General features: G+C 38.1%; 1 protein-coding gene across 16 annotated transcripts in view; it reads left to right on the top strand.

The window, feature by feature from the left end:
• PKP4 (plakophilin 4) overlaps positions 1-20,703 on the top strand; it is a 251,983-nt gene that overhangs the window by 184,911 nt on the left and 46,369 nt on the right. For 10 of the 16 annotated variants that reach the window (XM_069540863.1, XM_060016747.1, XM_060016746.1 and 7 more), the window contains 5 exons: positions 1,865-1,996; positions 2,107-2,297; positions 11,715-12,267; positions 17,355-17,543; positions 19,358-19,577. In XM_069540863.1, the coding sequence (XP_069396964.1) occupies positions 1,865-1,996; positions 2,107-2,297; positions 11,715-12,267; positions 17,355-17,543; positions 19,358-19,577 (1,285 nt within the window). The remainder of the gene's footprint in view (positions 1-1,864; positions 1,997-2,106; positions 2,298-11,714; positions 12,268-17,354; positions 17,544-19,357; positions 19,578-20,703) is intronic. The other 6 variants (XM_060016763.1, XM_069540858.1, XM_069540861.1 and 3 more) reach the window with 5 other exon arrangements.

The following is a 20,703-nucleotide window of genomic DNA, read 5'->3' as shown; positions in this document are numbered from 1 at the left end:
GGAGCGGCTGGGCCCGTGGGCCATGGCCGCTGAGCCTGCGCGGCCGGAGCCTGTGCTCCGCAACGGGAGAGGCCACAACAGTGAGAGGCCCGCGTACCGCAAAAAAAAAAAAAAGAATTCAGAGCTATCACAGAGTTCTGCTACCTAGAAGTGTAATGTCAAATGATAAACCTAGAGACAGGTTCATCAAAAACCTATATTAAGAATGTCAGCAAATCTTTCTGGAGGCTAGGAAACAAAACCTTGGATTGAATCTGACATCAAGTTAAAGGTTTAGAATGTGGCATCCCAGTTCTCCTGTAAACCCAAATTCACTTTCCAAACTAGCTTGATCAGCAATGCCTAAAAGTTTTACTTTGCTTTTCATAGACAAACCTTATTGAACACAATAAAGTAAAGCCCACAGCACAATGCCAGGCATGAATCAGTGCTCAATAAAGAGAAGCTGCTATTCTTACTGAGAATTTGTTCAATAAATATTTACTGAGCACCTACTGAGTGCTATGCACCTATCCTAGGCACTGAGGATACAACAGTAAACAAAGCAGACAAAAGTCCCTGCCTGCTTTGAGCTTATAGTCTAGTGGAGAGAGATGGTGATAAGTGCTATAAAGAAAGGGCAAACTGGCCTCCTGTGGTAAGTGGATACTGCTTAGATATTACTTCCTTTAGGGAATTTTTCCTAAGCTCCTTTCCCCCGACAGTAACACAAACATGTGCATGCACGGTGACACACAAACACTGTATCTTTTCTCAGCTGCATGCTTAGAGCCTGGCATATAGTAGGGCCTTAATAAATAGTTAAAGAAAGAAAGTCAGAAAGGAAAGACTAATTTCAATCCTTAGGATTGTGTGTTAAACTCAGAATGTGATACCGATTCAATTTAAATCTGTAAAGTGAGAGTGAAGTGGCATTCCTGAAAAAAATGTTTGTTAGCAACATGAGGGTTAAACTTGAGGAAAGAAAGACTTGTCATGAATATAATCAGAATATGGGCAAATATATTTTGAAGAACCTAGAGGAAAGAGAACATATTTGATTAGAACTGGGAAAAGGCAGTAAAAGCTACACCACCTAAATTTACAGCATAAAAAAGAGGTTGGAATCGGGAAGAAGATAAGTTGTTTTGTTTTGCTTTTTAAGTTCAAGATGGCAAAATGATACAGCTGAAAATAAAACAAGATAATGGGCGAGACAGATTTGAGTAAAGAAAACAATAATGAGGTTAGATTTGTCTATATTCATTTTGTAAAGACTATAAGAATAAAATAAGCAAATGGATAAGAAATTTAAATTTCCATTGTTGGCAATTCTGAAAACTGCACAGAGTTCCTTTGATTTTAGATGATATGAAATGTGACATAAAAAGCTAGCCCTACCTTCAGAGGTTTCATCACCAAGCTCAATAATGTGAATATCATGCAAGTTTTCGTTTCAATAGTTTGAGATATGGAGGATCTTTTTTTACATAGTCACCCTTCTCACTCCATCTGTTAATCCTCTTGGAGGAAGTCACCCTGAGAGGTGAGTTTTCCAAGGGGTAACAAGGTCAGTTTTCAGATTTTAATTTAATCTAGTATGTAAGTTAATTTGTGGCTGGTAATCAGGATGAGAAACATTCATGAAATTTAGCAAAATATATTAATAAACTGAGTATATGGAACACTTTCATATAGAAAAGAGTCAAAATGACTGTGCAGTTTAAGGTGAAAATAGTCTTATATTAACTTGTATGAAGTCTTGAGTTAATAGTCTTGTATTAAGATTATAAGATATTACTGACAAGTACCTGAACCCTTTTTTTAGCAAGTTTTTATGTATTATTTTCGTTGAGTTTAGCTGATTAAACTTATCTTCTTCCAGATGTGCCAAATACTGGTGTAAACAAACCTAGAGCTTCGGACGCTGTCCATCCCAATAACTATCTCATCAGGACAGAGCCAGAGCAAGGAACCCTCTACTCACCAGAACAGACGTCTCTCCATGAAAGTGAGGGTCTGTTGTATTATCTTTTAAGTATTAGATTTGCTTTTAATATTTCCATTTTGAAAATGAGCATCAGAAGTGTAAAATGAAGATATATTCTGCTGGTTTCATTCCTTCAGGATCATTGGGTAACTCAAGAAGTTCAACACAAATGAATTCTTATTCCGACAGTGGATACCAGGAAGCAGGGAGTTTCCACAACAGCCAGAACTTGAGTAAGGCAGATAATAGGCCACAACATTCATTCATAGGATCAACTAATAACCACCTGGTGAGGAATTCAAGAGCTGAAGGACAAACACTGGTTCAGGTAAGCCAAATACATCTCGATCCTTTTTTTAAAACTGGACTCATTTTACACTATGAGTCCATGATGTTAATGAAATTTTACGCTTGAAATCTAAAACTGCATTAGTTCCTATTAATGAATTCTGATAAATTCTAGACATTGGAGAGTAATTTTTCTGTAAGCAGCAAGTTTGGCATGAGGGGAATAGTCCACGGAGAGTGTGAGAGGATTGGGTGGAATATTCTAGTCCCTGAGGGGTTATGAGTTCCTAAAAATACTAAAGCTAAAATATGCTGTAAAGAGTTCTAGAGGGCAAAGCACTATTCCCACACCTGCACAAAATGGGCCTGGCCCACTCTAACCAAAGTTTTTGCCTTCATCATTGGAATTGTTCTCTGAAAACGTATTCTTTTGCTTTGCTAGAATATAGTTATTCCTGCCTACAGGGAGCTACTATATAGAAGCATAACTATTCTGTTAAGGTTTTCTTACTTGATAGTCAAAAATAATAATGCATATGTATTTATAAAACCTCTTTAACTCCTCACTCACTGCCACTTTATTCACCTCAGTCCACCAGCATATGCCAGAATTAATAAAAGTAATAGGAGTCCCGAGTGGCAATAACTAGTGAGGATCTCTCTGTCCAAGTACCCCCGTGATTCCTCTGGAGCTGAAAAATGGCAAGATGATCAAAGAAGTCAGGCGAACCCTAAGCTTCTCTTAACGTGATACAGGAAGCCCTGAAGGTACACACAGCAGTGGACCAACATTCGCAATGCCAAAGGAGAAACACAAAACGACTTTGGCTCAGCAATTTAAGGGAAACTTTTAAGTATTAAGAGACATTTCTGGGGCTTCCCTGGTGGCGCAGTGGTTGAGAGTCCGCCTGCTCATGCAGGGAACACGGGTTCGTGCCCTGGTCCGGGAGGATCCCACATGCCACGGAGCAGCTAGGCCCGTGAGCCATGGCCGCTGGGCCTGCGCGTCCAGAGCCTATGGTACGCAACGGGAGAGGCCACAACAGTGAGAGGCCCGCGTACCACAAAAAAAAAAAAAAGAAAAAAGAAAAGAAACATTTCTGTATTAAAACAAACACAAATATGGTGCATGAATTTTAAGGTAAGACAGGAAATCTTGTGCCCATAGCAAACTACTTCCAGCTGCAGACCCCTCTCCACCAGCTCCATTCCTCAGATGGTGCATTTACTCCTCTGCTGTTAGGGATGCTCTGATGAAACACTCTGGGAAACTTTGGACTAAATGCTTACAGGAGTTCATCTGCTTAGGTGAATTTCTATGTTGGCAGGTCTGAAGTCACACTTACGAATAATAATTAATTACACAGATTGTCTATTTTGCCCCTAAGAGTGGCCATGAGACCTTTTTAATTAATTTATTTATTTTTTAACTTACAGTAAGTTAATTTTGTTCCTGGAGATTGCAAGACCATCTTTAAAACTGAACTTGCATGTATTCTGGGGAACACAATTTCTAGATATCTGGGCCAAGTGTCATCCCATTTTGATAGTAAACAGCTTATGTGTGGGATTTTTTAAGTTATCTTTAGCACTATTAGTAAACCCCAAGTACAGATTTTAATTTTCCAACTGCCTACTAATTTTTTTGTTTTGTTTTGTTTTTTCTTTTTTAACATCTTTTTTGGAGTATAATTGCTTCACAATGTTGTGTTAGTCTCTGCTGTATAACAAAGTGAATCAGCTATATGTATACGTATATCCCCATATCCCCTCCTTCTTGCATCTCCCTCCCATCCTCCCTATTTCACCCTTCCAGGTGGTCACAAAACACCGAGTTGATCTCCCTGTGCAACGTGGCTGCTCCCTATTAGCTATCTATTTTACATTTGATAGTGTATATATGTCAATGCTACTCTCTCACTTCATCCCAGCTTACCCTTCCCCCTCACCGTGTCCTCAAGTCCATTCTCTACTTCTGGGTCTTTATTCCTGTCCTGCCCCTAGGTTCATTGGAACCTTTTTTTTAAGATTCCATGTATATGTGTTAGCATACAGTATTTGTTTTTCTCTTTCTGACTTACTTCACTCTCTATGACAGACTCTAGGTCCCTCCATCTCACTACAAGTAACGCAATTTCATTTCTTTATATGGATGAGTAATATTCCCTTGTATATATGTGCCACATCTTCTTTATCCATTCATCTGTCAGTGGACAGTTAGGTTGCTTCCATGTCCTGGCCATTGTAAATAGTGCTGCAATGAACACTGTGGTACATGTCTCTTTTTGAATTATGGTTTTCTCAGGGTACATGCCCAGTAGTGGGATTGCTGGTATATGGTATGGTATGGTAGTTCTATTTTTAGTTTTTTAAGGAACTTCCATACTGTTCTCCATAGTGGCTGTATCAATTTACATTCCCACCAACAGTGCAGGAGGGTTCACTTTTCTCCACACTGTCTCCAGCATTTATTGCTTATAGATTTTTGATGATGGCCATTCTGACCGATGTGAGGTGATACCTCATTGTAGTTTTGATTTGCATTTCTCTAATGATTAGTGATATTGAGCATCCTTTCATGTGTTTGTTGGCTATCTGTACATCTTCTTTGGAGAAATGTCTATTTAGGTCTTCTGCCCATTTCTGGATTGGGTTGTTTGTATTTTTGATATTGAGCTGCATGAGCTGCTTATATATTTTGGTGATTAATCCTTTGTCAGTTGCTTCATTTGCAAATATTTTCTCCCATTCTGAGGGTTGTCTTTTTGTCTTGTTTATGGTTTCCTTTGCTGTGCAAAAACTGTGAAGTTTCATTAGGTCCCATTTGTTTATTTTTGTTTTTATTTCCATTTCTCTAGGAGGTGGGTCAAAAAGGATCTTGCTGTGATGTATGTCATAGCGTGTTCTGCCTATGTTTTCCTCTAAGAGTTTTATAATGTCTGGCCTTACATTTAGGTCTTTAATCCATTTTGAGTTTATTTTTGTATACGGTGTTAGGGAGGGTGCTAATTTCATTCTTTTACATGTAGCTGTCCAGTTTTCCCAGCACCACTTATTGAAGAGAATTCTTTTCTCCATTTTATATTCTTGCCTCCTTTATCAAAGATAAGGTGACCATATGTGCATGGGTTTATCTCTGGGCTTTCTATCCTGTTCCATTGATCTATATTTTCTGTTTTGGGGCCAGTACCATTCTGTCTTGGTTATTGTTGCTTTGTAGTATAGACTGAAGTCAGGGAGCCTGATTCCTCTAGCTCCATTTTTCCTTCTCAAGAGTGCTTTGGCTACTTGGGGTCTTTTGTGTTTCCATACAAATTGTGAGATTTTTTGTTATAGTTCTGTGAAAAATGCCATTGGTAGTTTGATAGGGATCACGTTGAATCTGTAGATTGCCTTGGGTAGTATAGTCATTTTCATAATGTTGATTCTTCCAATCCAAGAACATGGTATATCTCTCCATCTGTTTGTATCATCCTTAATTTCTTTCATCAGTGTCTTATAGTTTTCTGCATACAGAAAACTTTTGCATTCCTTGTGGGCCTCAATTAGGTGTCCACAGTTCTCTTGTCCTTTCTCAATCACGCATCGCACACCTTCTTGGTCTCTGGGCAGGCACAGCAGGGCTGCAGAGGCTTCTTCTCCTGCGACTCAGATGGGGCAGGGCTTGTGGCCGCCAAACCAGGCATTTTTTGCACCGAAAGCAGCAACTAGCACAGACACCCTAAACGCCAGCCTCCGCAAACGCCGCCGATTGCCTGCAATCTTTTGTCTCCTTAGGTAGGTTTATTCCTAGGCGTTTTATTCTTTTCATTGCAGAGGTAAATGGGAGTGTTTCCTTAATTTCTCTTTCAGATTTTTCATCATTGGTGTATAGGAATGCATGAGATTTCTGTACATTAATTTTGTATCCTGCTACTTTACCACATTCATTGATTAGCTCTAGCAGTTTTCTGGTAGCATCTTTAGGATTCTCTATGTATAGTATCATGTCATCTGCAAACAGTGACAGCTTTACTTCTTCTTTTCCGATTTGGATTCCTTTGATTTCTTTTTCTTCTCTGATTGCTGTGGCTAAAACTTCCAAAACTATGTTGAATAATATTTGTGAGAGTGGCATCCTTGTCTTGTTCCTGATTTTAGAGGAAATGGTTTCAGTTTTTCACCACTGAGGACGATGTTGGCTGTGGGTTTGTCATATATGGCCTTTATTTGTTGAGGTAAGTTCCTTCTATGCCTACTTTCTGGAGAGTTTTTATCATAAATGGGTGTTGAATTTTGTCAAAAGCTTTTTCAGCGTCTATTGAGATTATCGTGTGATTTTTATCCTGCAGTTTGTTAATATGGTGTATCACATTGATTGATTTGCATATATTGAAGAATCCTTGCATTCCTGGGATAAACGCCACTTGATAATGGTGTATGATCCTTTTAATGTGCTATTGGATTCTGTTTGTTAGTATTTTTGTTGAGGATTTTTGCATCTAGGTTCATCAGTGATATTGGTCTGTAGTTTTCTTTTTTTGTGACATCTTTGTCTGGTTTTGGTATCAGGGTGATGATGGCCTTGTAGAATGAGTTTGGGAGTATTCCTCCCTCTGCTATTTTGGAAGAGTTTGAGAAGGATAGGTGTTAGCTCTTCTCTAAATGTTTGGTAGCATTCACCTGTGAAGCCATCTGGTCCTGGCCTTTTGTTTGTTGGAAGATTTTTAATCACAGTTTCAATTTCAGTGCTTGTGATTGGTCTGTTTATATTTCTATTTCTTCCTGGTTCAGTCTCGGAAGGTTGTGCTTTTCTAAGAATTTGTCCATTTCTTCCAGGTTGTCCATTTTATTGGCACGTAGTTGCTTATAGTAATCTCTCATGATCCTTTGTATTTCTGCAGTGTCAGTTGTTACTTCTCCTTTTTCATTTCTAATTCCGTTGAGTTGAGACTTCTCCCTTTTTTTCTTGATGAGTCTGGCTAATGGTTTATCAATTTTGTTTATCTTTTCAAAGAACCCGCTTTTAGTTTTATTGATCTTTGCTATTGTGTCCTTCATTTCTTTTTCATTTATTTTTGATCTGATCTTTATGATTTCTTTCATTCTGCTAACTTTGGGTTTTTTTTTGTTGTTCTTCTTCTTTCTCTAATTGCTTTAGGTGTAAGGTTAAGCTGTTTATTTGAGATTTTTCTTGTTTCTTGAGGTAGGATTGTATTGCTATAAACTTCCCTCTTAGAAATGCATTTGCTTCATCCCATAGGTTTTGGGTTGTCGTGTTTTCATTGTCATTTGTCTCTAGATATCTTTTGATTTCCTCTTTGATTTCTTTAGTGATCTCTTGGTTATTTAATAGCATAGTGTTTAGCCTCCATGTGTCTGTATTTTTTACAGTTTTTTTCCTGTGATTGATATCTAGTCTCATAGCATTGTGGTCAGAAAAGATACTTAATATGGTTTCAATTTTCTTAAATTTACCAAGGCTTGATGTGTGACCCGAGATATGATCTATCCTGGAGAATGTTCCATGATCACTTGAGAAGAAAGCGTATTCTATTGTTTTTGGACGGAATGTCCTATAAGTATCAATTAAGTCCATCTTGTTTAATGTGTCATTTAAAGCTTGTGTTTCCTTATTTAATTTCATTTTGGATGTTCTGTCCATTGGTGAAAGTGGGGTGTTAAAGTCCCCTACTATGAATGTGTTCCTGTCAATTTCCCCTTTTATGGCTGTTAGCATTTGCTTTATATATTGAGGTTCTCCTATGTTGGGTGCATAAATATTTACAATTGTTATATCTTCTTCTTGGATTGATCCCTTGATCATTATGTAGTGTCCTTCTTTGTCTCTTGTAATAATCTTTATTTTAAAGTCTATTTTGTCTGATATGAGAATTGCTACTCCAGCTTTCTTTTGATTTCCATTTGCATGGAATATCTTTTTCCATCCCCTCACTTTCATTCTGTATGAGTCCCTAGGTCTGAAGTGGGTGTCTTGTAGACAACAAATATATGGGTCTTGTTTTTGTATCCATTCAGCCAGTCTGTGTCTTTTGTTTGGAGCATTTAATCCATTTACATTTAAGGTAATTATCATATGTATGTTTCCATTACCATTTTTAAATTGTTTTGGGTTTGCTATTGTAGGTCTTTTCCTTCTCTTATGTCTCCTGTCTAGAGAAGCTCCTTTAGCATTTGTTGTAAAGCTGGTTTGGTGGTGCTGAATTCTCTTAGCTTTTGTTTGTCTGTAAAGGTTTTCATTTCTCTGTCAAATCTGAATGAGTTCGTTGCTGGGTAGAGTAATCTTGGTTGTAGGTTTTTCCCTTTCATCCCTTTAAATATGTCCTGCCACTCCCTTCTGGCTTGCAGAGTTTCTACTGAAAGATCAGCTGTTAATCTTACGGGGATTCCTTTGTATGTTATTTGTTGCTTTTCCCCTGCTGCTTTTAATATCTTTTCTTTGCATTTAATTTTTGATAGTTTGATTATTATGTGTCTCGGTGTGTTTCTCCTTGGATTTGTCTTTTGTGGCACTCCCTGCGCTTCCTGGACTTGATTGCCTGTTTCCTTTCCCATGTTAGGGAAGTTTACAACTATAAGCTCTTCAAATATTTTCTCAGGCCCTTTCTTTTTCTCTTCTTCTTCTGAGACCCATATAATTAGAATGTTGATGTGTTCATTATTGTCCCAGAGATCTCTGAGACTGTCCTCAATTCTTTTTTCTTTATTCTGCTCTGCAGCAGTTATTTCCACTATTTTATCTTCCAGGTCACTTATCTGTTCTTTTGCCTCAGTTATTCTGCTATCAATTCCTTCTAGAGAATTTTTAATTTCATTTATTGTGTTGTTCATCATTGTTTATTTGCTCTTTAGTTCTTCTAGGTCCTTGTTAAACATTTCTTGTGTTTTCTCCATTCTATTTCCACAATTTTGGATCATCTTTACTATCATTACTCTGAATTCTTTTTCAGGTAGACTGCCTATTTTCTCTTCATTTATTTTGTCTGTTTGGTTTTTACCTTACTCATTTATCTCCTGCATATTTCTCTGTCTTCTCATTTTGCTTAACTTACTGTGTTTGGGGTTACCTTTTCGCTGGCTGCAGGTTCGTAGTTCTTGTTGTTTTTGGAGTCTGCCCCCAGTAGTTGAGGTTGGTTCAGTGGCTTGTGTAGGCTTCCTGATGGAGGGGACTGGTGCCTGTGTTCTGGAGGGTGGGGCTGGATCTTGTCTTTCTGGTGGGCAGGCCACATCCAGTGGTGTGTTTTGGGGTGTCTGTGAACTTAGTATGATTTTATGAAGCCTCTCTGCTAATGGGTGGGGTTGTGTTCCTGTCTTGCTAGTTGTTTGGCATGGGGCATCCAGCGCTGGAGCTTGCTCTCCGTTGGGTGGAGCTGGGTCTTAGCATTGAGACTGTGATCTCAGGGAGAGCTGTTGCCAATTGATATTATGTGGGGCCAGGAGGTCTCTGGTGGTCCAGTGTCCTGAACTTTGCTCTCCCACCTCAGAGGCTCAGGCCTGACACCAGGCCGGAGCACCAAGACCCTGTCAGCCACATGGCTCAGAAGAAAAGGGAGAAAAAAAGAAAGAAAAATAATAATTAATAAAATAATAGAAAATAATTCAAATTAAAAAAATAAGAAAGCAATTTGAAAAACATGAAGAGAGCAACCAAACCAATAAGCAAATCCACGAATGATAACAAGCACTAAAAACTATACTAAGATAAACATAAAAATCAGAAACAAGTCAGTCGCAGACAGCAAACCCCAAGTCTACAGTTGCACCCAAAGTCCACCGCCTCAATTTTGGGTTGACGCATTGTCTATTGAGGTATTCCACATATGCAGGATACCTCAAGTTGATTGTGGGGATTTTATCCACTGCTCCTGAGGCTGCACAGAGAAATTTCCCTTTCTCCTCTTTGTTTGCACAGCTCCTGGGTTTCAGCTTTGGTTTTGGTCCCATCTCTGCATGTAGGTCACCCTCAGGCTTCTGTTCCCGCCCAGACTGGACGGGGTTAAAGCAGCGGCTGATTAGGGGGCTCTCACTCACTCACACGGGGGGATGGAGAGGTACGGTAGTTATAATTGGAATGCAGGGCGAGCCTGCGTTGGCAGAGGCCGGCATGATGTTGTGAAAGCCTGAGGCACACTGTGTGTTCTCCTGCCTACTAATTTTTAAACTCCCTCTTTCTTGCCTTATTTTTTATTTTCAGTCACCTTCCCTCCCCAGATCTTCTCCTTTCCATGGCTATTGCCTTCCCAGAATTGTTGAGTTTGAGCACCCAAGTGGTCTCAGAGCAGGTGTTTCAGCCAGCCAACTGCTTATGACACGTGGAGACAAAACATGTTTCTTCTTATGGCATCTAAGAGTATACAAAGTCTGTGACTCATCCCTTTTCTTCCTTTATTGCCCCAACTAAAAGTGAAAGGGGGTTGATGACAACTGTACTCTAGTAGTCACTAAGGAGATACAGAAAAAGCTTGGTCCTGAGCTTATAACCCACTGCCTCAGTCCAGCCACCATTCTTCTTCATTGTTGTCCTGCATCAAGAAAGGAATCTGAGACTCAGTGTTTGCAAAAGTCTATGGATTCATAGAAGGACTAGCCCTGGCAGAGATGTTCTTCATTTCCCAGTCTGGTCATTTGCAGCTGGCCAGAACTCAGCAGAGATTTTGAGCATACCTCCTGCTGGAACAGATTGTGGGTACTTGTATTTGCATCTCTTTTGATCCACCAGCTTAAGACAAGAGCTTATAAATCAAAGGAGGTAGAAAGAAATGGCTGAAATCACTAGCAGCCACACTTAAGCTAAAAGAAAAGATAGATTTGGCTAACGCACTAATGCAGCACTCACAGAGGAGAGCTGAGAGCACAGGCCCTATCCAAACGTTCAATTATTCCACTTTGAAAGAACCTTCCTTTTGTTAATGGGGCCAACCCATAAAGACAGTTGTAAAGGCAGTTATAGATACTGCTCTAGCTTTACCTAGATTAACATATTGGAAAAGTTTTGTTTTGTTTGTTTTGTTTTTGTTTTACACAAATGGGTTAACTTAGCCAAACTTTGACTCGCAGGGTACAAAATAAGTACACTGGTCCAGTGACCCTTCACACTTGCAATACAGCATGGTATGTGTTGTGGAAAATGTGTAGGCAGAGGGTAAAATAATGTAAAGACAAAAGAAAAAAAGAATAGTAAATGTCTTTAGATCTCTCCTTACTGGTTGGTTTTAGTGTTCTGAAGGGGCAAGTTGGAGATTAAACCACCACCAAAAAAAAAAAATAGTAGAACAAGAAAAACAGAATAAGGAAAAATTAAGATCCAGCTCTACAGCAAAAAAAAGGAAAAGAAACTTAGATGCCTAAAATAAATAGTGAATTCACATTCTGTAGTGAGCTATGTACATTTTTTTGTGTAATGACAATGGACACACAACCCTGGATAAACCATTCTCTTTTCTCCCCCTTTCATCAGCCATCAGTAGCCAATCGGGCCATGAGAAGAGTTAGTTCAGTTCCATCTAGAGCACAGTCTCCTTCTTATATTATCAGCACAGGCGTGTCTCCTTCAAGGGGGTCACTGAGAACTTCTCTTGGTAGTGGATTCGGCTCTCCATCAGTGACCGACTCCCGACCACTGAACCCCAGTGCATACTCTTCCACCACATTACCTGCTCAGCGGGCAGCCTCTCCGTACTCTGCACAGAGACCCGCCTCCCCATCAGCTGTACGTCGGATTGGGTCGGTCACCTCCCGGCAGACCTCCAGTCCCAACGGACCAACCCCTCAGTACCAAACGACCACCAGAGTGGGGTCCCCACTGACCCTGACGGATGCACAGACTCGAGTAGCTTCCCCATCCCAAGGCCAGGTGGGGTCATTATCCCCCAAACGCTCAGGGATGACCGCCGTACCGCAGCATCTGGGACCTTCACTGCAAAGGACTGTTCATGACATGGAACAATTTGGACAGCAGCAGTATGACATTTATGAGAGGATGGTTCCACCTCGGCCAGACAGCCTGACAGGTGAGTACAAGGGGACAGCCCTACACAAAGCCCAGCGGGAAAGTCTTCCATGTAACCGTTGTTGAAACAGAGCATGTAACTTGGAAAAAGCTTACATTTTTATCTTAAAATTTATACTGCAGACTTCAGGCTGACTTGTCTTTCAGGCTCTATAATTGTTTTTCTTTTTGCGGTACCTGGGCCTCCCACTACTGTGGCCCCTCCCGCTGCGGAGCACAGGTTCCGGACGCGCAGGCTCAGTGGCCATGGCTCACGGGCCCAGCCGCTCCACGTTACGTGGGATCTTCCCAGACCGGGGCACGAACCCGCGTCCCCTGCGTCAGCAGGCAGACTCCCAACCACTGCGCCACCAGGGAAGCCCTGGACTCTATAATTTTTAATGCACCGAATTACACACATTTATATCACCAGACCTCTTTTGTAATGAATACATTTCTCCCATCCCTCACAATATTAGGATATAAGAGGTACTTTTTTGCTTTTTAGAAGAATTGGTTGGCATTCTAAACTGTTTGTTGAGGTTTTTCACAGTGAAATAGTTTTCACTAGCTAGGCCTACCCATACTCAAAACCCTAAGATATGTTAAAAGGTGGTATCAGAATATCTGTTCAAAATTTTTTTTTTAAAGAAATGCCCTAATAGTGTAGACTAGAATATGGATTTCCTCACTTACTGCCTTGATTTTTAGCATCCTGATGGGAAAGCACAAATTTCTTATGAATTACCTTCAAATGCCACTTGTATTAAATCAGAAAGACACCAACCAGGTCACTGGTAGTCCAACTGTTTCCTTCAGGGTTTTTTCACGGCAGGTACCCTACATGATATATAGACTTGTTCTTTTGATTAAAATGAATTCATCTTTAGCTAGTGTTCTAAATTATATTTTAAAAGTAACATGTACATAATGGTAAAAAGAATTCAAACTATGCAGGGAAAAATGAATTGAGAAGTGAAAGTCTCAGCCTTCTCTTTACCCTCACCCAGTCCCACTCACCAGTTTATGTATCTTCCAGAATGTTTGATTACATATATGAGTATATACATTACATACAAATGTGCACACATTGTGTTTCTTTTTTATTTTTAATGCTGTTGGAATTCTATTATATATATCTTCTATACCTTGTTCATTTTTTAATATGTCAGAGTTCTACTTCATTCTCTCAAGGGATGCCTAGGACCCTATTTTATAGATGTATTATAATTTAATCACTTTGCTATTAATGGACATTTAGGTTTTCTCATTTTTAGCTGTTAGAGACAATGATGCAATACATATTATTCCTCCTGCATATTTGCACATAGCTACTAAGATAACTATGGGATCCATTTCTTGAAGTAGAATTGCTGGATCAAAATATGTGTGTATATTTTCTTAATGAAATACTGTCAAATTGCCCCCAGGAAGGTTTTATAGATTTCTATTTATACCAGTAGTTTGAGCGCATGTTCCCTACACCTTCACTAGCACTGCATGATGTCAAAGAGTTTCATCTTTGCCAGTCTGGCAGTTAAAAAGCTGTACCTCATTGTTTCAAGTGGCCTGTGTTGAGTAATGACTGAGGTTGATGATTTCATATGTTTATCAGCCATTTTATTGCTTTTCTGCAAACCGTGAGTCCAGGTCGTCTATTTTTTTAATTTGTAAACGCTTATTGTACTTGAAATAAATTAACCCCTTGTAATATACTTCTCAGGTATTTTTCTCATTTTGTAATTTGTCTTTTGACTTTGTTTTTGGTATTTCTTATTTACAGAAGTTTTTAATATTTTGTGAAGTAAGATTAATATCCTTTCCGTATGGCTTCTGGGAAAGGTAAAGCCTTTTTGAAATTTTCTGATTGAAGAATCTTGCACAAAGAATTAATATTGAACTTGATTCTGAGCTCAAGGAAATTCCTAGTGGAGAAACTGCCTCTTTTTCATTCAGCCGTTAGAGGGGTGTCCTTGGCTTAGATATTTTCTGGCATGCCTCTGAAAAGTATGCAGCAGAGTGAGGTGGAATCATTTACGACATTCTGCCTCTGAAGGAAACCTTAAGAGATGAATAGTTCTGAGGATTTCTGTGCCCCAGCCCCGCCCCGTGTATGTGAACAACGGCTGTGCAGAAATCTATGTTTGCAGTAGAGTGAAGAGGAAGCCCAGGAAAGAAAGTGAGCACATAAAGTACTGTCTCCATGTTTAACCCTGGAGCGCTGATCTCCTTTGGTTTAAAAAACCTGCTTCTCTGACAGTGCAGGTGAAGTTAGACTTTATGTTTCAGGGGGAAAAAATTATACGTAGCCTATTATGGATTTTTTTTTTTCCTAGAATATGACAGTCTTCTAAAGAAGTAAAGGGTTTCTTAAAATGTTCTAGGGATGCTTTGGTTTCCATCATCTAGCTACCTGCCCAATTAGTCTGAATGTGGATCCTAATTTGTAAATTCCTCTCTTTTTTTTTCTTATTTTAGAAAGTGATGTGCTTGTCATTATATTTACTATGCTTCTGATTTCAAAGTCTTAATAACCTGCTAATTGATAAGCCTAAAGCAATATTTTATAATCGATTCAGACACTTGGATTTTGGTGATCATAATTTAAATGATGTATATAAATTACTTCCTACAACAGAAAAATATGTCTGCCTGAAAATATTCATTTCTGTATAATCATAGCATATCAAGACAAGTTTTGAGAATAAGAAGAATTCATATTTGGAAGATAAATTTATGTTTGTTTTCACTAACTTAAAATATAAAGGTTTTAAATCACAAGGAATATATCATTGAAGTAGGTAAACTAGTATGTATTTGTGGAATTGCAACATATCACTTGTCTTCCAGTTTAAAAGATATTAAGTTATAATAGCCTTTCTGCACAATCATTTTACTTAATCTATAGGGGCTGTGTAATTTTGTAATTTTTTATATGTTAATCTACAGTAGTTGTGTTTTGTTTTAATGCATGAGTAGGTAAACAAAAATATTTACCATCATAATGTTATTCACAAAGATTTCTAATATCGAGAAATTGCTATTTCACTATAATTCTTAAGTTTTTATTTCCCGTTATAGTCTATCACGTACAGTCATTTCATCTCACTAATAATCCTGTAACAGGGGGCTGTTTATTGGATACTTTTTATAGTTGTAAGTGGTAACAAGCTCATTTGGTTACCTTTCTTGTGAAATCATAGTAAATGTTTATGAAAGTTTTCATATTATATGGATTCCAGTGAAGACTCCAGCTAGATCCTGGCACAGTGAGAATATCACATTCTGAACGGGGCAGAATGCTTTGGTCTCTTTTCACATCACTGTGGTGGTGAGCCAAGGCGGCTTAGCCAACTTTAGGAGCATCCAGGACTCAGCTTGCCTCCACCCAAGTGTTTGCGATCTTCAGAGTCTCACAGTAAATCAAGGGCTCTACTGAATATTAAAATAATGCCTCATACTGATAATATTTCCAAGAACTAGGTGCATTTTCCTGCCCACTTTACGTCACCATTAACAAAATCAATGCCTGCAACTTTTGTTCAAGATACTCTTGGGCTCTATAAAGAAATGGAGTTTATACTGTGCTAAGAATGAGAAATCTGCCAGTGAATAAAAAGCTGAAATCCTCAGATGAGAACTTTACAACAGCAATCATAATATGGTCTTTAGAGTTACATGGGCTTCCATGAACCCCTGGTGAGCTAACCTCCCTCCTTAACCTTATGTCTGTGGAGGGCTCTGTCCAGTTCAAGGTTTCTCACACCATGTCTCATTGATCCTTGAGAAAAAGCTTTGTCCAGTGCAATGACAGATCATGGAGGGGGCTTCCTCTCAGCCCCACCAGGAAGTAGCTCTCTGAAGGGGATGAACTACATTTCCTTTGGGGCTCCGTTTCCTCAATTTTAAAATGGGAAGATTTGGCTGAATGAGCTCCCAATTATAAGATTGTATAAACCTGTGATCTTCATTTTAGCAAGTGAGGAGCCAGTAGCCAAAACCCACATTTGTTCATTTAATTTCTTCCCATGTCACGTTGCTGTCCGGGGTTGGTAATAATCATTCATATTAGCAGCTTTAATGTATTAACTTTCTTGCCACTCCTCACTAAGCAACATGTAATTATCACTCACATTCAGGCCCATTCACTTTTAGTTGTCATATGATTAACTGAGCTAACAAGATGTGAGCAAGCGTGTCTTTTGGTAATTAGTTACTGCGTTGATTATTTGCAGTCTTTTTAAAAGCGAATATATGCTGACTGACCTCAGATATGTTTGTGCTTTTTCTTGCTCGTATTTAGAATGTAACCTTAGTTGGTATTCTTACCAAGTGACAAATTTTACTTACTAATGAATGATGACACCTCACAGATTTCTGAGCATCATAATGTAGAATATACTAATTCACTTTTTTAAAGAAAATAACATGTTTGGGTTTGAAATTTGCAGTAATTATTAATAATTTGAATGAGAGTATTTGAAATGACTTAATACACTAACTTTGTACTTTTCCTTTACACTAGAAAGAAGGTAAACAAGAATCTGGTATTTGGATTCCTAGAAAAACACTTGTTTTGTTTTTTTAATTGTGATAACAAATAATAAAAGAATACTTTATAAATCTTATTAGTTCGCTGATGATATTTTAAACTTTGTAACATAAAATTTCACCTTTTTCTATAAAAATCTTGGATGAATGAATTGAGACAAAGTTCAGAACAGTTCTTGAACATCAGCCTATTTCTAAGCGCTATTATGTAGGTGTTGTCTTAAGTGTTGGGATTTAAAGAGGTGTGGGACATGACGGCGCTCTCTTTTTGGTCACCATCATAAAATAGCTTACAGTTGGGGGATGAATTTCAGAGTATCAAACCATTTAATAATTTCTTATATTTTTTTAGAAAATTTACTTTTATCCTGCTGCCAGAGGAGAAAGTTTTATTTTTAGAATGTATATGGTATCCCATTCATATCTGTTATCCCTCTTTTGTAAAACTCACTAGGTTTGGTGTTTAGACTCAGCATTTGGTCCTGTTGTTTAGGAGTTATACTTTTAACCTCACCACAGCTTTCAAGTTTTTTAATGATGTAATTTTCCTGCCTGTAGGCTTACGGAGTTCCTATGCTAGTCAGCACAGCCAGCTTGGACAAGACCTTCGTTCAACTGTGTCTCCCGACTTGCACATCACTCCTATCTATGAGGGGAGGACCTATTACAGCCCAGTTTACCGCAGCCCAAACCACGGAACTGTGGAGCTCCAAGGATCGCAGACAGCACTGTACCGCACAGGTTCGGGTGGGCATCAGCTCTGTTCAGCTGCTTTCCCAATTTCACCAGCCCAAGAGTAGAGGATTTTATTGAGATGGATTTCCTGTTAGAGTGAATTCATATCGCCCATTTGGTTGTCAGATAAGCAGCCGTGAAAGCAAATCAATAAACAGTAAAACAGAAGTTCATTTAGTACCTACTTATAAGTGATATATTTTTACCTTAGTTCAATCTGATCAGTGAACACAGTGATTATATTTTAATTCACAAATAAGTTTGTTGAGCTATAAATCCGACTCCTCAGGTTAGAAGCATATCAGATATAGAAAGGAAAGCCTTTTTTGGAATATTTCTTTGTAATTTTTGTTTCCTAGAACACGTATTTAGAGAAAATCTCTACGTGAGCTATTGGCTTATCTTTGATTTAGCATGTATGTAGCCCAAGTGTATGTGGTATTACTCTTTTTTCGTTACTGAATCTCTTCTGAATTCTTAAGTGATAGAATGTGAAATAAATATTCCTTATGATAGACTCAATCTGGGACAGAATGCAATGATGGCAGTTATAAAAATAGGGAACAGGAATTCACCAGGGGTCCAGTGGTTAGAACTCCGTGCTTCCACTGCAGGGGGCCCAGGTTCGAGCCATGGTTGGGGAACTAAGATCCCACATACCACGTGGTGTGACCAAAAAATAATAATAATAATTTTTAAAATAAGAAAAATAAGCAGCTAGTGCATCACACCCTTGCACCCCCAGACTCACATTTGTGTCACACCGTAGCGGCTGATAGAGCAGAAGCTAGAACCTGTGGCCACGTGAGCTGCCAGATTGTGCTACGGGTGTGGCTTATAAAGTCCCAAGAGGCCGCTTTAAAAAAAAAAAAAAAGTTAGTACAGATTTATTAACGTGCCCATAAATGAATTCCAGGTAGCAATGATAATTCCCTAAAGACACAGCTCTAGGAGCCATACCTCACAGAACACCATGAGGGAGAAGACTGAATTTGAATTGGTTCTTTGCCAAAAACTGACAGTTTGGTCCACTGTGGTATTTTTCTCCTGATAAAATGTACCAATTTTTAATAGATGTTAGTGAAGAAATGTTTCACTCATTATGTTCTGTAAATTGAAGAATTTCTTTATTAGGATTAAGAAGTAAATAGTGTTAAAATATGTTAATTGCAGGAAGAATATGAACACAATCATTGGAGAGATACCTACTGCAATAATTTGGAAAGAAAGGTTAAATACAATGTACAATACTTTATACATAGCATCACACAATCATTTTAGGGAGTAGCTTTAGAAGAAGTTGATATATCAGTCTTCTTTCCTGTGAAGTATATTTTCCAATGTTATCAAAATACACAAGTCTATAAATAAAATATGTATCAAAATACGTAACCTGTGTTCACTAGGTGTCCAAAGTTTGACGGTTTCAGTTATCTATAAGTTTGAATATCTTACGTGTCTTTTATTGCTAAAATGTAGTTATGAAATTTTGTTATCTATTTCTAAGATTAGTTTAATTATTTTCCTTTATTTCACTTTCAGTTTTGTTACTAAATCTTAAACATTAAGACCTACTGTGTAAGCAGATTTATAGTTTCATTTTTGCTTTTTCCTGCTAATAAAATTGACATAAATATTGTTTGTGTTATGTTAAAAACTTCAGTGCCTTTGTTAGCACTAATGAGCTAGATTGGTAATACCTAAAATTAAGCAATTTATATAATTGTTAAAAACGTAACCCTTCTTAAAACTAAAAATATTTTGACTTTGAAAAGTATCACTTTGTGGAGAACATACTAATCTTTTTTAAAATGCTGACTTTCTAGTAGGTGTTGGAAATCTGCAAAGGACGTCCAGCCAACGAAGTACCCTTACATACCAAAGAAATAATTATGCTCTGAACACAACAGCTACCTATGCGGAGCCCTACAGGCCAATACAATACCGAGTGCAAGAGTGCAATTATAACAGGCTTCAGCACATAGCACCAGCTGATGACGGCACCACGAGATCCCCATCAATAGACAGCATTCAGAAAGATCCCAGGCAAGTACTGGTTATGAGTCTCCAGAATGCCACCATATCTCAGGAGTCAACTAGTTCCTTCATCCTGACTTTTTTCAAGTTGCCGTGTCTGTTATAATATCAGTAACTCCTTATCTCTCATATTTCCAGTCGTTTGCCAGCACTGTAGGTCATTGAGGTTAATTTCCCTTTAGAGATAGATTCCTTCTTTCAGTGCTTTAATAATAAGTCAGAGAATGCGCAGGTCTGTGTGACTATCTGCAGCACCCACAACTGAAATACTTCATCAAGGCAACCACCTGGGATACGTCTGAATTACACAAAAGATTTTAAAGATCATTTTATGCCTTTTCCTTTATCTTGGCTGACCTCTTACATGATGGCTTCAGAAAATGCATATGGTTGTTTTAAACTGGGAAAGACCAGTGTCAAGTACATTTTGAATCATACTGGTCGGTGCCGTGTTGCGCTTTTATCAACTAGGTCCTTCGAAAAGCTTTCTGCCATTTCGGGGAAGATAGTTTACAAGAAATTCTCACATCTCATGAGCAAAAAATATTTGGCAAATAATAGATGTTTCCTGCTTTTAATTTTATTTGGCCATGTAGAAAACGTGTTTTATTAAGATGAGTCATTTAGTACTTGATCGATTTTGAAAAAGTAGCCTCATCTCTTTAATGAAAGTCATTTAAAATATTCAGGAAATAAAGATATTTAGAAACTAAAAGAGAATTTTAGCTTCTGAAAGAGTGAAATTATTTCTAAATTTTAAGCAGCTTGAGTGTTATTTTAAGGCATATATTAACAAGATTTCATTCACTCTTTGCCCACAAATAGTTATTTCACTGAAAGATTGTTATCATTATCAATTCATTTATAGCAGCCTACCAACTTATTCTAATGAATTAAAAGCATGAGTGAGGTTTGGTTATTAAAACAAAATAACCTAAGGTACTTTTGAGTTGAATGGGAAGCCCACTGCTTCACTAAAACCACTCCACCTATTCACTCTTTTGCCTAAAATATTTTACAGTGCATGCATACATTTGGTTCTGCTATTCCTATTTGTCACCCTTCTGTTATTTTAAGGATTTCTAAAAATAATTTGTCTAATAACACCTCCAATATAATTAAGTCAAAAATTTTT

This window comes from Delphinus delphis, chromosome 7 (assembly GCF_949987515.2).
Source record: "Delphinus delphis chromosome 7, mDelDel1.2, whole genome shotgun sequence".
In the NCBI taxonomy this organism is placed as follows: Eukaryota; Metazoa; Chordata; class Mammalia; order Artiodactyla; family Delphinidae; genus Delphinus; species Delphinus delphis.
This window is presented reverse-complemented; position numbering and strand designations above follow the sequence as displayed.